Source organism: Puccinia triticina, chromosome 3A (assembly GCF_026914185.1).
Source record: "Puccinia triticina chromosome 3A, complete sequence".
Lineage (NCBI taxonomy): Eukaryota > Fungi > Basidiomycota > Pucciniomycetes > Pucciniales > Pucciniaceae > Puccinia > Puccinia triticina.
The window spans coordinates 1,776,282-1,793,908 of NC_070560.1; the positions used below are offsets into that span (position 1 = coordinate 1,776,282).

Here is a 17,627-nt window from a genome sequence, read left to right on the forward strand (position 1 = left end):
GGTCAAAAAACAAGTGAGAAGATGACCCCCAGCGGTTAAGCACAAGGGGGGCCAACAAGTATTCCCCCGTCAAACTGCGCAAGTGCAACAGCGCGCGGGGGTGAGACAACCCCTCGGCTGGAAACCAGCCCGAGGAGTTGCCTGAGGAAATAACTGTCCCTCAAGGTCCCGTATTTATAGACTCCCAGTCACCACTGCTCTTGCACTTTGAAATCTGTACACCACGCAACACCACCACCGTGGCCCTATTGACTGAACTGCACCACCCTGGCAACTGCCACCGTGTGCTCTGCAACAGTGGTATGGTTGCCCATATCTTGCTGGACTACCTTTTCTCCTTGTATCAGAACAAGCGGACGCTACAACACTGTACAAATCATCACCACTACAGGTCACGTGGACCCCGCTTGACTCAACTTGTCCTTCTGTTCAGCCTGGCTGCACCTTGCTCTTTGACTGAATCAGGCCCAGTCCGATCCTTTCCGGCCTGGTTGAAGATGATTATCTCAAACTTTCACCGCTGCGGGCTTGATTATACGTCGTGAAACATTGATCAAGATCCTTGGTTCTGCCCACTGGACTAAAGAGGAGTCACATTGCATGGATACTGCCGTGAGCCAACTGGGTGATATATGATCTCCATGGTATGCAAAAACTGTGCACCTCAAGCCAAAAAGTGTATTTGCAATGATAGTTATGTCTTGATAAGGCCCCGTTTGGACGCCCGGTGTGATATGATAAATTGCATCATAATATACATACCACCCAATGTGCAATCCAACTGTAATAAAGCCAATCAAGAAATGATTAGATTTATAACATGGCTGTTTGGCGCATCCACTTCAGAAAAATGTTGGAGTCCATTTATAACAGGCTGTTTGGAGAGCAGAAAGTATCATACATGTACACACACCTAGTACACATCTCGATGACCTGTTCAACTGGTTATCCGGAGGAGTAACACCCTCTTGATGACCTGTCATCTGGACATCAAAAAGGACTTCACCTCTCAATGACCGGTCAACCGGTCATCAAAGAGGACCTAACCTCTGGATGAACGGTTCGGCCGGCCATCCAGAGGAGTTCACCTCCTGATGACTGGTTGATTGGTCATCAAGAGGTCAAGTCCTCTTTGATGAACGGTCCATCAAGAGCGTTCAGCTCTGACCGGCCATCCAGAGGAATTCAGCTCTTGATGACCGGTTGATCGGTCATCAAGAGCTGAACTCCTCTTTGATGAACGGTCCATCAGGAACGTCTCTTGGTCCATCAAGAACGTTCACCTCTCTCGATGTCCGGTTGATCGGACATCAAGAGATGAACTCCTCTCAATGACCAGTCAAACGGACATCGAGAGAGCTGAACTCCTCTCGATGACCGGTCAACCGGACATCGAGAGAGCTGAACTCCTCTTGATGACCGATCAACCGGACATTGAGAGAGCTGAACTCCTCTCGATGACCGGTCGACCGGACATTGAGAGAGCTGAACTCCTCTCAATCATCCGGTCATTGAGAGGAGCCCACCTCTCAATGTCCGATCACCCGGTCATCAAGAGCTGAACTCCTCTGGATGGCCGGTCGAACCGGTCATCTAGAGGAGTTCAGCTCCTGATGATTGGTTGAACCGGTCGTCCAGAGGGCTTCAGCTCCTGATGACCGGTTGACCGTTCATCGAGAGGTGAAGCGGTTGACTGGCCATCAAAGAGGACACACCCTCTCGATGACCGGTCAACCAGACTCCCGAGGTTATGTCCTCTTTGATGACCGGTTGACCGATCATCAAGAGGGTCTGTCCTCTTCAATGACCGGTTGGCCGGTCATCAAGAGGGTGTGTCCTCTTCGATGACCGGTTGAACTGGTGATCATTGAGAGGTGAAGTCCTCTGGACGGCCGGTCAGAACGGTCATCCAGAGGTTGTGTCTGGATGGCCGGTCCAACCGGTCATCCAGAGGTTGTGTCTGGATGGCCGGTCCAACCGGTCATCCAGAGGTTGTGTCCTCTTCAATGATTGGTTGACCAGTCATCAAGAGGTTGTGTCCTTCTTGATGACCAGATGATCGGTCATCGAGAGGTGCAGCTTGATGACTGGGGGGTGAGTACATATGTAGTCACCAATATATCACCCGGGTATAGAGGTCCTGACCTCTATTTCCAAAATGGCGGGGGTGATATTTTTTTGGTGATGTGGGGTAATGCATTTTACAATATCATTGGCAGCCCCAAACACCAAATAAACAGGTGTGATACCCCGGGCGCCCCCCGTTATAAATTGCCCGATTTATCATATTACATCGCGCGGCCAAACGGGGCCTAAAATGTAACGGCCTGTCATAAATTAACCAAATTCTTTTTTGCAATTACACAGATGCATGTACCTGCTCCAGTGCAAGAAGATAACCATAGAGGTTAGTCACCAATTATCAACAAAGGATCTTCCTACTGACTCACTGAATTGTTTGCCTTTCCAAAGTCCCATTCAAAGAACGAAAGCCTTGTGGCCCTTATGCCAAGGTAAGTTGAATTCGAGTGCTCCTCTTTTCCTGGTGATTGTCATTGACTTGGCCTACTCTGATTTTCAGACCCTCAAAGCCCTTGCTTCTTGTAATTCTTTGATAACTCCAACAATGACGGCCGCCTCATCGCAGGCGCCCCTTCCTTCAATCCCCACTCGGTGTTCACCGCCAGCACCTCAGCTATCATCATCCGGACCTCAACCTGTACCAACTCCAGCAGCTCAACAACCGCCTCGCAAAACGGGTACCCACCGGCCGTACCTGCCTCAAACCCACGACTTGGCTCAGGGATTGGGGCGTTCAGCAGTCGGACGGCTGCTTGTCACTCTATCAAGGGCCAGTTGGCAGTACCGGCCTTTGGGAGAGTGTATGCACGGCAGTTGCACAATTTAAGGTTTTGGCCATCAAAACCACCGATCAGATTGACGGCTCAGATTTGGGCCTCCGGTCAGTCATCAAAATTGTGACCAACTTGATGGCAGACCCGCTGGCAACTTGAGTTCAGACAAGTTTAACATAACTTGCCTTGGTCGGGCGTGATCTGGCTATCGGAGGGACACGTCACCCTCAGCGGCCGAGGAAGATTTTTCCAAGTCCTTCATCCAGCAGGGCCCAACTTCAAAGTCCGCTCATCAGATGTCACATCATCCTCAGCACATCCAGCATCCACACCCTTTGTCACCTCTTCAGATGAACACACACACTTCACGCCAAACTAGATCCTATCAGCCTATTCACTGTTTTCTCCAAACCAGGTGATTGTGTTTTTGACATTCGGACGGGCCCAGACTTTGATTCTCAAAAATGGCTGACACTCCGACCAGCAACCATCAGACCATCCGAGTTGGAGATATCAGCACCAACACTTTAAACTTGGTCCCACCCAGCTATAACAAAGATTAAAACTTTGCAATTACTGTTGGCTGGAGCTCAAAGTGATTCTGGGATTAGATTGTGGTGTAGAGTGAGATTACGTATTGGCAACACTGATTGAGATCAGCTCGGCCCATTCATAGCCCACTCACCGTTTATGCCTCCAGTGGTAATAGTCCCCCAAGTAAAGTTGCTGGTTCAGTCCGCAATGACCTGAGAGTACTCGCCTAACAAGCAGAGGGAGTCGAGAGTAGCATTTCTAATTAATTAAAATGTAAGACAAGTCATCAATGTTCTTCGGACCATTCAGGAGGAAAAGCACCTAGATAGCGTTAACGTTAACTAAATCGGCCCAATTAGGAATGTCGCAATCAATCCCCTCCCCAATCAGCAGGTCCCAGCTTTCAATGAAGCGAAGTGCCTCATCATGGTATACAAGTAAATTGACAGCTCTTATATCCAAAAACTTCTGTTTTATTGTTTACTCATCACTGACTTGCTTGCTCAGGACTATTTTTCCTTAGGAACCAATCAAATCAGAAGTTTTTGAAGGATTGCAACAAATAACTAAGCTGCACATACCGTCCTACACCTCAGTATTTTTACAATAGTGCCCTTCTTCTAAATCCATTTTGATTTCAATCATTTTTTCCTTCTTTTCTACTTGAAGATTCTGTTCTGTCAGTGTGACGCCCGCGCCAACTGCAGTGACGCGAGGTTCACACAACAGTCCCGGACAATTACATCAGCAACCACCACCGCGACCATTTAGACTCAACACCTCCGCGCCTTCCTAGCTCAGTAGAGAATAGCTGATTCACCTCTACTGAGTTAGATTGTGCAATTTATACTGCTGGGTTCTAGAAATTCTCTCCAAGACACAAGGTCTTGTCTAGCCCCAAAACCCTCACTGGATCCTTCCGGATCATACTCCAATGGACTGTAGTGAAGGACCTAACAGAGGTCCTTACAGTTAGTTCAACTTGCTCTTTGTTTGCGTTAATAGAAATTCAAAAAAGGCCTCCTAGACATCATTAGAGCCCCCTGTAAGTTAATTTTGATAGCTTTGGTTTCCAAGAGTGAATTACTTGGATAGATAACAATATATATGATGAGGAAACTATGACAAGTAATATCCCAATGAGAAAGAAAGAGAAAAGGAGAGGAAGAATGGGATTTGATGAGCACAACATAAGTCAAAACCGTAACAAACTCGATGACATCATAACAATGAAAACACGTCATCGTTTTTCCAACTCGAGTTAATGTGTCATCATTGCCCCGGAGTTCTGATTGCCAATCAAGCTGACTAAAGCTTAATTAACAAAGAAAAGATTATTCAGCATGATGAGTCAATGACGAAAGACAAGTTGTTACAACTCTACATGTCAGATGTTTTGATGCATAACCTAGCAGAGAACAAAGCCCCGGGGCCGAATGCCTCTGAAACCATCTTCAACACATTCATTTTCTTGCTTCATCCTGCTTCATCCCTCATTAAAGAAGTTCATAAGCGTATTTGTAAAACAAGTTTCAACCCTTACCCCTGCCTTACCCAGCTAATCTATTTATGTACATATTTATGTAGGTCTGTTGAGATCTGCGACCCCCCCCTCAAAAAAAATAATCATATTTAGAGCCCCAAAAGCTAGATTTCCCTGTGAATAGCCATACATTAGAGTCTTTTGGGGTCAAATCAACATCTGCGAGGACATGAGACCTATTCAACACCCATTCGGCAACTGAGGATGCGGGCAAAGCATTTGTGAGAGCCGGTGTCTCTTTGGTGACGAGCGGACACAAAGTAAAGAGGGGATAGAACCCAATTTTTGATTACTTGGAGGACCCCCGTAGATGTCAGTTTAGACCCGAAAAGTCTAGATTTTCGCCGGGAAATATAGCTTTTTGGGCTCCAGATCACTTCTGGGAGACCCGCAGATCTCAACAGGAACTTGGAAGTCACCCATTTATTTAAATAATAAGTAAGGTCCACAGCTGCGTGGTCAGGGTTGAGTGCTGGAGCAAATCTCCCTTCAGCTTGATCTGACACACTGCCCACATCAACTGCTCAGACAATCTGGTCCAAGCAGTACAGTGGGTCATCTAATGTTTTTGCCACCACATTTTTGAATGCAGAAGCTCAGGCCACAGCCTTTAAGTCATGAGATTGGCTACAGGGGTGGAAAATAAGTTCATCAGAATGATTATGAAATAAAAAAAGTAAAAATGAAAAAATGAAAAATGTGGAAATTTTTTAATTTCTTGCAAATTTCTCAGATCAATTAGGGTGTTCAAAGTTGACTTGCATAAAATCATAACACCATAAAATCATAAAATTCTAAGCTGAAAAAAAATATGTTGCGCCTAAGCACTCAAATTAGAGCAACATTTCTAGAATGGTATATATGAAATCATCACTTGAAAGTTTTATAATTTTATGATTTTATGCATTGAAAATTTTATGATTTCAACTTTGAACACCCTTAATTTTCATTACTGTTCAAACCAAAGTGGGAAAATTGGAGAACAAAGTATGGCATACAACAAGAATGATAAACAATGAAAATTTTTGAAACCATTGCCAATGATTTTTATTGGATAAAATAAATTGAGTCAAATTAGTGGTGATTTGGGCTACAGTCCCTGAGTTCAAATGAAATGGTGATGTTGATTTTTACATGCTGTGTTTTACATTGTATCCACAATGTAAAGCGCACAGCATGTAAAATTCAATGATAGGTGCAATATCGTGAATTTTACATCTGGTTACAAAAATACCGCAGCATGTAAAGCAGCCTAATGTAAAAGGTGCTGTGTAAAAGTATACCCGGATTTGGCACAATGCAATTTTACAGTCTAATTATCACAATTTACATAGCATGCAAAAAGTGTGCCATGTAAAACTGCAGTTGCTGCAGAAAGTATTTAGAAAGTATTTAGAACTGCACACTGTTGAAGCTTGAACTTTTCCGCGGCAATCAAAAGAGCAAAAAGAGTGAGCTCCGTGGCTCAAGAGAGGAAGGGACAGTGAGGATGAATCTCTCACCGGATGCGGCTCAGTTTGGGGCACGGAAAAGAATCATAATGAATAAAATCACACGCAAGAAGACAAGTTACACTCGGAGAGTTGATAAGCCAATAATGTCAGGGCTCATGACTACAAGACGTTGGTCAGACATACATAACTGAGATGCAAACAGGCTATAATGTTGAGTATCATCAAGAGGGAGAAAATGATATATGTATGGGATTTTTGGAGTGAGTAGGAAACAGAAGACAGTGTTTCAACACACACTGCCTCACCACCATGTAAAGTCCACCCCATGCAAAAAACAACATTGAAATACCTAATCTGCAAATTTGCATGCTGTGTAAAAAAGCCAGAAAATCAAGATAACACATATTGGTGGCAACATCTCAGCAAAAACAAAAAAACAAGGGCCATGAGTAGAGGCAAAAGACCCAACACAACCAAATTTCTCGCACGACCATAGCCCGTGCATCAAGAAAAAAGCGATTGAAAAATCAAGAAAAAAAGCAAGTGAAAAAGAAAAAAGAAGCGGGCAAAAAAACAACAATCAGGAATTGAAACCCCTCAAGCCCCACGGTCTTTCTTACCACACCCTCTCCCTGCCTTCTTTGGTAGGAGGACCTCTGACTCAGCCTGGTGGGTGTTCCAAAAAGAAACAACCTTGCTTGGAGCCGTTGAATGCCTTTCCTTGTTGGCTGTTGAGGGCTGCTCCGTTCCCTGGTCCAGGTTGCCCAGGTTTGCAATAGCCTTCTTTATGGGCTTGTTCCCAGTTGCAGGAGTCGGTGCGGGGGGAGCCAACGCCAGCAAAGCAGCCGACTGAGCATAAGCTGGAGTTGCAGTCAAGACAGGTGCGCTGACAAAGCCATTTTTCTTCCAGCAGGGCTTCTTCTTGGTTGCTGCTTGGGCAGGTGCGGGGATCAACAGATCTGAGAAAATGGCCGGCACAGATGCTGCCGGTAGAGCAGATCCAGGATTTGCTTTCAGGTCCGGCGGACCGCAATCATCATCCCAACTCTTTTTCTTTTGGTGCGTTGAGGAACTCCTACTGTGCCAGGCGGTAGGCAGTTGGTGGAGGGGAAATGAGGAATGAGAAACTGAGCTGTGTATGCCCTCCGGGGTGATTGGCCGTGAATGAGCGCAGAGGAACGTGTAGCGTTGGGGGGGGGATCATTTTCTGACGGCTGGAATTGCGCGTTGGTGGTGTTTGTGTTGAGAGAGGAGCCAGGGATACTGCCGGCCGGAGTTTGATCAAAACCAGTGAGTGGTGGAGATCGGTGTTGCGGGGTAAACAAACTTAGAAGATGTGTGAAAACTGAGAATACGGGCAGAATGAAGCCAAGACAATAACTTTGAATTGATGGAGAGACTGGAAAATGCGGTTCAGAGTAGGTCCATGCCGCTCCAAAGCCTGAGTTCAAACTGAACTCAAACTTTGCAGTTTGTGACATCTAGCAGACATCTCATCACACCCTAGCGCGCACGCGCGCTACAACAACTAGACAACTGAAACAAAACAAGACCAAAAACATAGAAGAGAATAGAAAGAGGAAGAAATCCTGAAACGCCTTGAGGATGCGCGCTGTCGGACCTGAGAAAGTCTTGAGGACTGGGGACTGCGCCATAACTTTCATTGAGTAGCAGGACCCAATCATATTACCTAATCATATTCTATTGAGTCGCGGGACCTAATCATATTTCATTGAGTTGCGGGACCTAATGACGGCCGCCGGCGCGCACCACGCGCAAGAAAAACTTGACCCCCACGCGTGTACCCATCTGTCCACCACAGCGTGCTTTTCTTTGAGAAAGCTTCATTAGGGGCCAATGGCAGCAAACCAGAGGAAACAGACGGTATAGCCAAGGTGGCGGGTGGTGGAGCAGGACCCGCAGTTGCTGTCAAGGCCGGGGGAGCGCCATCATCCGTCAAGAACTGTTTCTTTGGGCGGCTTCTTTTTTTTGAAACCACATCTGCCGAGGCTGATAAGGACACCAAGGGCATTGGGATGTTCCGCTGCACTTGGTACACCTACTTCCACGGCGGGATCAGAGCCAGGATCCCCACCACAATGTCCACTAATGTTTCCGGCGTGTAGTTTTTGTATTGCCCGTCCGCCGCATCTCATGTACACCTAGTTTGATCACAAGATATCTATCCGTCAGCACTCAAGCACGCCGGGCTTGCAGAGACCAATCAGACTTTGCTCACCTGTCCCTTGGATCACGAGGAGCGGGTAGATCTTCAGCCTATCGGACCAGAACGCAGGGTTCTTGAAGTAACTATTCCTTGAACTGCTCCAGGTCCTGCTCAACGCCCACATTCAATAAATCGGGCTGGATTGATCACCAAGCAACGCAAGTCCCGGGTATTAGTCGGGGGCAGGATGATAGGTACAGTCAAGGGGAGAGACGGACCATCATGTGTGAAACAACCTTGAACCCTGCATCTTTGGCTTTCTGGAACAACTTGCATGTTGCCCAGACGGTATGACCACAATTGTTATCTCTGGCAATGTCTTCATAGACCAACTTTGAAAAAATTGGAGCAACTGAAATTGTTTTTCCTTATCTCAATAAATGATTGTATATACATAATTATATTAAGATAAGAGAAAAGATCTGAATGATGAATTTACCTGAAAGCAGCACGAGTGGGTGCTTTGCTTTTAGGGATAATTCTTCTGTGTTGCTTCGTCTGAGTTTGAGCTGAGATGAGAGGTATGGCTGTTTGAAGGCGGGTCTATATATCACGCCTTCGTCAGCTACTTCTCTCACTGTCTGTTTCTGTTCTGGGTGTGGTTTCTAAGCTTACCGACGCAGGAGCCAGTTATTCAAATAACTTGGTCTTATCCTTTCCGTACGGGTGCGCGGCTTTTTGATCTGCTTGTCAAACATAGTTTCATTCAAGTCAGCTATCTGGTCTCTCCCTGATCTCAAGTATTGGGCTACTCACTGGTTGCGGAGCTGGCCGTGATCCTATTGAGTAGGGTGGCTGATGTCTGTTTGCCAAGACGGTCTACGAGGGATCTGCGAGAAAGAGGTCGGTCAGCTTTGTCTGAACTCTAACTCTATCTCTCCTCTATCACGTACTCGGTGGCTGAGTTTGATCTTCCTTTCCCCGGTGCGGTTGCCGTTATGGTTTCCGTATCTGCAAGAGATCAAGCGGGGCTTGTCAGCTTGAGATTGGGTTAGGTCTGGGTCTGGACTGCTCGAGGGGTCTTACCTCTTTGCGCAGCTGGGTTTGGGGCTTTGGTTAACCGCGCGAGCTTCCTTTGCGGTTGCTGCGGGTAGTCTGGGCTTAACCGCGCCGTCTTCCCTGACGGGAGCTGCGGGTGGTCTGGTCTGGTATTCCTACAAACTTCACGCCAATCTAAGACGGACGAGTGGGTCAGAAAGGATAAGAATCCGTTCATTGATGGGAGAGGGGGGGACTGACTTTGAGACGGGTGCAACCGTACCTCAACATTCTTGACAGATGAGGCTCAAGACAGTAGTCCAACCGTGTCTCAATCGTGATCCCAATGCACTTTGTCCGCGCCAGCGCGCTGTACACCACTGCCAAATCAGGATCCATGCCTTGAGATTGAATGGAAAAGAAGATCAATGGCTGGAAGATGCTGGAGGCGAGTGACAGATAACGGCTATCAGATTGAATGAATGAAAAGATAGTATTAGTGGCTGGGTAAATTCTGGAGATGAGAGACAGAGAACTTGAAATATAGAAATGGAAGACAAACTCGGAATGATCCTGGCCATGATAGTGTGTGTACGCTGGCGTGGGGATGTGGCATTTTGATGACCGTCGGGAAAGAATGGTGTACGCAGGCGGCTGTTTGAGGGACAGGATGGCGGTGCGCGGGATGGAGGGAGGTATATCTTGTAAATTTTCCTAACTAGGTTGGAAAATTGCATGTATTGGGGCGAGCTGGGGGATTTACATCCCCTTGGAACATGGTTGTAAGAAGAGAGGGTGTGAAAATGCCCAAACTTAACCCAAGGCCCTCGCTGCTGCGGGCATGTGTCTCGCGAAGTGAGCCTCCAACAGCGCCCGCCGTCAATGATGTGCCGACGGCGGACTCTGACGCAAGCCCTGCGCAGGAAGCAATCCCGACCGCGGTGTTGACGGCCTCCCGCGTAGAGACATCAGGTCGGCCACCAAAATTCTTTGGTGGCGTCGGGGAGGTCGCGCCGGCGCAGTTCTTTGCGTCGTCGCTGTGTCGACTGCGAACCCTGGTGTAACCGCGCTGGCTTACTTTTAGGTTGCTGCGGGTGGTCTGATCCTGGATTCCTCCAGTTTCGACGACAACTATTGCATACTAATTACGTTATTGTACTAGATTTCACCTCGCGGCAGATGTGTTTCGCAGCGTGTCTCCCGTTGTTTCCTGCCATAAGCATTGGGGATCAAGTGGTAATGAACAGTGAAACCACATTATTTCTTGGTATCCTGACTGGACAATCAGGACAAGATGCGTTCTCATCTCTTCATTTTTCCTCTGAAATTAATCACAGCTTCCTTAGTGTGCCCAACGTGGCCGCAAACCCTTGCTCTTCTACCTAGCTACGAGGATGAGAATTACTCCCACATCGACCATAATCTCCACCTCAGTCTAGCGCCACCTAAAGTATACCCCGCTGACCCAGAGGATAGCCCAACATTTCCGTCTATAGACCCATCTTTTAGATGGCGACCAGCTCCTCTCAATTTTGCAAAGAATTTTATGGTTGATGCTTCGGGTACCAGCAACTCCTGGGCTCCTATCAATTCTGGACAGGAAGAAGCTGTTACTGCAGTCCCATCTACCACTCTATCCTTAGGGAGGAACTTCCTGAATAATAAATGGGCTGCCGACAATCACCAGAGCCGCCTGAAAACTGATCAAGCAAATGCGGTCACTACGAATCCACCTGCTGCGGTACAAAGCCATTCGCCAGTGTTTGACATGGCTGGAGGAGAATTCCCGATAGACCAGCCAGATATCAGCTATCATGAGAAATCCATGCAGTCAAGTAAAGCTGTTATTACTTGCGCCCCCCTGAGGCCATCTCCCGGTTTGGCCTTAGAAACTTCACCGGATTCATTCGGAGTTGCAGGAGACATCATTAATAATGTTTCGGCCGGCGTTGATTCTCCGGATTCTATTCCACCAAACCTTCAAGATGAAGAGATCAGATCGGGGCTTGGCGAATATCAGTACAAATCACCGATGTCAATAAACAATACTGTGAAGGATGAATACAGCATTTCCAATCCCAGATTCAAGATTTTCTCGCGAGTACACCCACCCAACACAGACTTTTACAATTCTGCGGGTCAGGGTATCAGATCGAACCCTAAGAAAAGGCCTCTCCAATCACAGGAAGACATAAATTTCGTTGATCCAACCTCAAATTTGGCTGCCAAAGCTTCGCAGTCTCAGCTAGATGTGAGCAAATTGCCAGCCCATCAAAAACCAAAATGTAGGAAGTTGTCCAAGCTTCCGCGCCGCCTCTTGGCGCAAGGCCCACCAGCTCCTACGGATTGTCTTCAGCTAAAAGCATCAAAAAAAGGGAAGCTTACCAATCTGTCGACTGATGGTACTCATACTCAGATTTCTGCAATCAGAACTTCAAAAAAAAGAAGATTCAAAAAGGCCCTCGTGCCACTAGTGACGCAGAAAGATATAAAGCTTGAAGACATATTCAAGTTTGATGTGGAAGTCTTCCAGCGTGATACATATCAGTCACCAAGATATGAATCCAAAGTCAAAAAAATTGTTGCAAAAATTGAATTACTTTGTTCTGGAGATCAGCTGAGGATTCCAAGCATGAATGCAGCAAGTGTTCGTCGTTTTTTTCGGCAATTTTCAATGGGTATGGTAACTCATGATGACCATGAAACAGCCTCTGAAAATCCGGGTTTAGTGCGAAGAAATCTATTGAGTACAGCGATAGATCATTTGGATTCACAGAAAACAGAATGGTTCATGTTTTGGAAAGAAAGGACTGGAACCAACTTTCCTGCAATTAACTTATGCCTAGTTTCAAAACAAATCTCCACAAGAAATAATGCTTCCAGGAAGTTGGCTTTAATTCTATTTTACATTGACATGATTGGAACTATCCTTCAGAACTACCATCCAGTTAAATCAAAATCAAGCTGTGCTTCAGATTATAGCTCAAACCTACTTGTGGAGGCAGCTGTTTTAATCAAACAGCAGATTCAGGATAATACATTTCAAAAAACCATAGTTGAAGAAAAAGGAGTTCAAGTTCCAAATGATACATCTCCTAGAAGTTCAAATTACAAAAGAATTATTACATGTGTCTGGGAATGGATAGAAAAATTTATCCATCAATCAAGAGATGAAAGATTAAAGAAAGTTTTTTTCAGATGTCCGCAACATGAAATTCATTTCCTGACTCGATGTTTCTTTTCTGATCTTTTTGCCTACTCAATTGAAAAAATGAACCAAAGATTATTAAAATACTCTGCAAGAAGAGAATTGAGAAACTAGAATTATGGTGTTTAAATAAGGTGTTCAAAGTTGAAATCATAAAATTTTCATTACATAAAATCATAAAATCATTAAACTTTCAAATGATCATTTTATATGTACCATTTATGGTGTTCAAAGTTGGTTTGCATAATTTTATGCATGCATAAATCATAAAATCATAAAATCTTTTTTGCAGGGGATATGACTGTCTGATTATGTAATACAAAATTTCCTCACCAAAATATTCTTATAATTTACGGACTTACTTCGCGCACTGCGAAAAGCTCTTCGCGCACTGTGCAGTGCGCGAAGTTTGCAAACACTTCGCGCACTGCGCGTGAAGGGCGCAAATTTTTCAAATTATTTTTTGACCAATCAATAGAAAATCTTATTATTGTCCTCTGTGAATTTATTTGGAGTTTTTTGAAGCTTCTCTGTATGCTTAAAAATTCCACCAATAAAATGAACAAGTACAGTCACTTGGGGACCTGGAATCCATATTCCCACCAGTCAAAAAATCCAAATAGTTTAGTGAATCATGATACATATGAATTCAAACTTTTTAGAATTTTTTGGCCACTTTGTGCAAGAATAAGGCTTTCAAAAATTAGGAAAGTTCACCACTTACTGGCGCATTTTGGCATATCTTGAGAAAAAGTTACTGGTTTTTGAAAGCCTTGTCCTTGTACAAAGTGGCCAAAAAGTTCTAAAACTTTTAAATACATATTTAATATGATTCACTAAATTATTTGGATTTTTTGGCCTGTGGGAATATGAATTCCAGGTCCCCAAATGGCTGTACTTGTTTTTTTTATTGGTGGGATTTTTAAGCATACAAGGAAGCTTCAAAAAGCTCCAAATAAATTCACAGAGGACAATAATAAGCTTGTCTATTGATTGGTCAAAAAATAATTTGAAAAAGTTGTGCCCTTCATGCGCAGTGCGCGAAGTGTTTGCAAACTTCGCGCACTGCACAGTGCGCGAAGAGCTTTTTGCAGTGCGCAAAGTAAGTCCGATAATTTAATGATTTATGCATGCATAAAATTATGCAAACCAACTTTGAACACCATAATTTTAGAAATGTTGCTCTAATTTGAGTGTTTGGGTGTACATATTTTTTTCACCTCAGAATTTTATGATTTTATGGTGTTATGATTTTATGCAAGTCAACTTTGAACACCCTAAAAGTTGGTTTGCATAATTTTATGCATGCATAAATCATAAAATCATAAAATATTTTTTGCAGGGGATATGACTGTCTGATTATGTAATACAAAATTTCCTCACCAAAATATTTTTATGATTTTATGATTTATGCATGCATAAAATTATGCAAACCAACTTTGAACACTATAAATAGCTCTTCTCCTTTTGCTTGGTTGATGAAGATATTGTACCCTACATCTGTCATTGGATGACTTCCCGTTGCCTAAATGGCTAGATTTAGCAGGAGGCACTAAATCTTGTTTGCTGGTTAAAACTCAATCTTGGTCAATTTTCACCAGCCAGTAAGTCAATTAACCTTGCCCTCTAGATCTAGCTTTTTAGCCCACAGGAAGTCATCCATTTTTGATAGAATTTGAAACAAGGTTGCTTGCAATTATGAAAAGTTGCTACTTATAACAGCCAGACTGATTGCCTGGTACACATGTGGCCTTCAATCATATTTCCTTTTGTTGATATCGTTATTTCCAGTGTTATTGACCTTCGCGATTTTCTGCTTGCTCTTATGTTATGGTAGCTGTGAAATGTCTGAGAGAAATTGAAGATGATTCAGGAATCATGGGGGTGGCATATGGGAGAGCTTCAAAATATTTCCTACTTTTTGAACAGAAGGGAAATCCTCAGCAAGGCCCGCAGTGGCAGTGCTCTTGCTCACTTAACAACTGCATTGCTTCAGTCCTCAATAACACGCTGATACAGCTTGTACCAGACTACTGAGGGTAGATTCTCTCCACTAGGGGCCATCCCCGACTCGGCGAGCACCGTACATATTTACATCCTCGGTGAGGACATCTCGGCAAGTTATACGTACCGTACTTCGTCGGTGAGGATCCCTTCCCAGCGAGCCGGCACAAGCTTGCCAATAGTATATACTGCCCTCCGAGCCGGTGCAAGCCATCCACCAGGGAGCTGGATCCTTTCTCGCCGAGCTGGGTCAAACCTGTACCAGTTTAACATGGGTTTGGACCCCCGCATCATCTTTTTGGTTCTAATTTCCACAGTGATTGAAGTCAACAATAGAGTCATCATCAGATGGATCTTCCTCAGGCCTAGGTTGCGATTGGTCAGCTTGATTTAATGCCAATACCTGTCTCCTGAGGTACGAAAATAAAGCGTAATGGGCACCTTCATAATTCATATCGCTGCGATGGAAAGGTTTAGATTTTTGTCAGTGATTAGAAGAGTAGAAGAGAGAAGAGTTATGACGGTACGTGGCAAGGATTGTTACTCAACTACCACCAATTACACGCGATGATCAAGCCACTAGGAGTAGTCCTATGGGCTTGAACATGGTGATACCAGAGCGAAGGAAGATAGAGCAAGTCGCCCTGGTGAAGTGTTACACTCATCGATCTGGCGAATCTGAATCTCGGGTACTTCATATAATCTGGCTTGAGAGGATCAATCGGAATCCACGGAACCATATGCTCCTTCTCAGCACTTTTGGGTATGATGGTCCACCTCTGCTCCGATTCGTCCCAGTGATATTTGCTTGATCGGTACTTTCCTTCATGCATACAATAGTACTCCACCGGCGGGAAGAGTGTGAAAGTCTTCGATCCTTCAATCAGTAGGTAGAAATTCTCATACGGATCTTTCATACGAAGTAGTTGTGCATTCGTCAGCTGTTGTGGACATTTTAGAGAGAAAATAACAAAGTCGATAAGCTTGCCGAAACCTGTATATTTTACGCACCGCTGTGAAGTGAGGTAATACTTCTGTCATCGCCAATCCAAAGATTCACAGCGTCAGGTTGATCTGTGCCTAAATGACAAGATAAGCAAGAAAATTGAAACGGAAATAACGGTCAGATTTCAGTCAAAATATCAGATCCCTTTCCTCAAAAAAGCATGTATCTAGGAAACGACTGTACCTAGCGCCTGGCTGGCTACGGGTACGTGATCACCGACATTGGGAAGAAGTGGAAGAAGCTCCTTTGCCAAGTTCCCATCTTGCGATTGCAGATAAACGACATCCCTTGTCGACCCTGAAGACCGGGCAGGATTTGAGGTGTTTAAGGGTGGATCGCGGTGCAGGCTAGTCTCCGAGGCGCGTAGTTCAGCTAGGAAATCAGACATCGTGACTTTCTCATCTGTGGATCGATCAGTCGTAATTATGAAAGGTGTTCACTTCAGCAAAATTACATATGAATCAAATCGGAACCGGATCTTCTGCTAGGTCATACAGCCGGCAGTGAAGCAAACGGGCGATAAATGACAGTCAAATGAGCCGAAGTTACAGCCATCCGATATGATGAAGTGTATAAAGGTGAGCTTTATACACACATGCTGGTTCAACAAAATATTTTCCATCGACGATTGAATCTGCATTACTATTCAGAGAAATGAAAGTCAGCTTCTGCATAGGGAGCCAGACATGCGGGGTCAAAGCTGAAGGAGATAGTAGGTTGCTACTTACCCAGATGGTGTTCTTGCCACTGTAATGGGTTGGTCGCCTAGCTTCTCGACCAGCTTTAAATCGGTCCATTCCGGTAGATCTTTGAGATGATGATGCTGGTCATCCCTCGCGGAATCAGATACTCTTTGCAGTGCAGCATACGACCGAATTACCAGCGGCCTATTACTGGCGATCGATCGCGACAGTTCCAGTGCGGTCGGCAGTCTGTCGGTGATTTCGTCGATGGCCGAGCCGTTTAGTTCTGTCCGATTATAAATCAAGCGAACATCCGTTAGTATTTCGATGATGACTCCAATTCGACGAACAGAAAGAACAGCACATTTGAACTCACCTTGATATTCGCTGACCAGTTTCTGTAGACTTCCTTCTGAACAATCCATCGGAGTTGAGCACGGTTGGAAATGGTTCGCAAACCTCACTCGAAGTTCACTCCTCGATCTTGGGAGCCGGCGGCGCGCCGCGAGTCCTTGCCTCGCGGCCGCCCACTACAATAACATGTGGATTCTGATAGCCTTGTGTAGCTACACCAACTAATTACTGTGCACTTCAAGCAAAACTCAAGAGGTTGACACGAGGTGCCAGCAGTGATGCCATTACCAAGCCATATGTACATCAACTGAAACATAATGGACAATGCTTGTTTATGCATCTATGGTATTCAAAATTGCATAAGATTTTTTTACATAAAATCATAAACTGCAATTTTGGCTGGGAGATGTCACTTTAAGTTTTATGCATGCTGACATCTCCCAGCCAAAATGGGCTTTATGATTTTATTAAGGTGTTCAAAGTTGACTTGCATGAAATCATAACACCATAAAATCATAATATTCTAAGCTGAAAAAAATATGTTGCACCCAAGCACTCAAATTAGAGCAACATTTCTAGAATGATACATATGAAATCATCACTTGAAAATTTTATGATTTTATGATTTTATGCATTGCAAATTTTATGATTTCAACTTTGAACACCTTATATGTAAACAGTGGCATATGCAATTTTGAATACCATAATCATATGGTGGTACTTATCACCCTGGACATCAAGTGAATATTCAACTTTAACTCAAGCTCAGTAAAGCATGCAT

The 17,627-nt window shown here is 44.6% G+C and overlaps 2 protein-coding genes across 2 annotated transcripts; one reads left to right on the top strand and one right to left on the bottom strand.

The window, feature by feature from the left end:
• Positions 1-10,885: 10,885 nt before the first annotated feature.
• On the top strand, positions 10,886-11,951 carry PtA15_3A200 (uncharacterized protein; the record flags this gene model as incomplete). Its single annotated transcript, XM_053167146.1, has 2 exons — positions 10,886-11,842; positions 11,919-11,951. The coding sequence occupies 2 exons, from the start codon at positions 10,886-10,888 to the stop codon at positions 11,949-11,951; spliced, it is 990 nt and encodes a 329-aa protein (XP_053018391.1).
• A 3,156-nt stretch (positions 11,952-15,107) lies between these two features.
• On the bottom strand, positions 15,108-16,917 carry PtA15_3A201 (uncharacterized protein; the record flags this gene model as incomplete). Its single annotated transcript, XM_053167147.1, has 7 exons — positions 15,108-15,261; positions 15,353-15,713; positions 15,815-15,883; positions 15,993-16,211; positions 16,405-16,451; positions 16,538-16,778; positions 16,869-16,917. 7 exons carry the CDS (start codon positions 16,915-16,917, stop codon positions 15,108-15,110), a joined length of 1,140 nt encoding a protein of 379 aa, XP_053018392.1.
• Between the last annotated feature and the right edge of the window lie 710 nt (positions 16,918-17,627).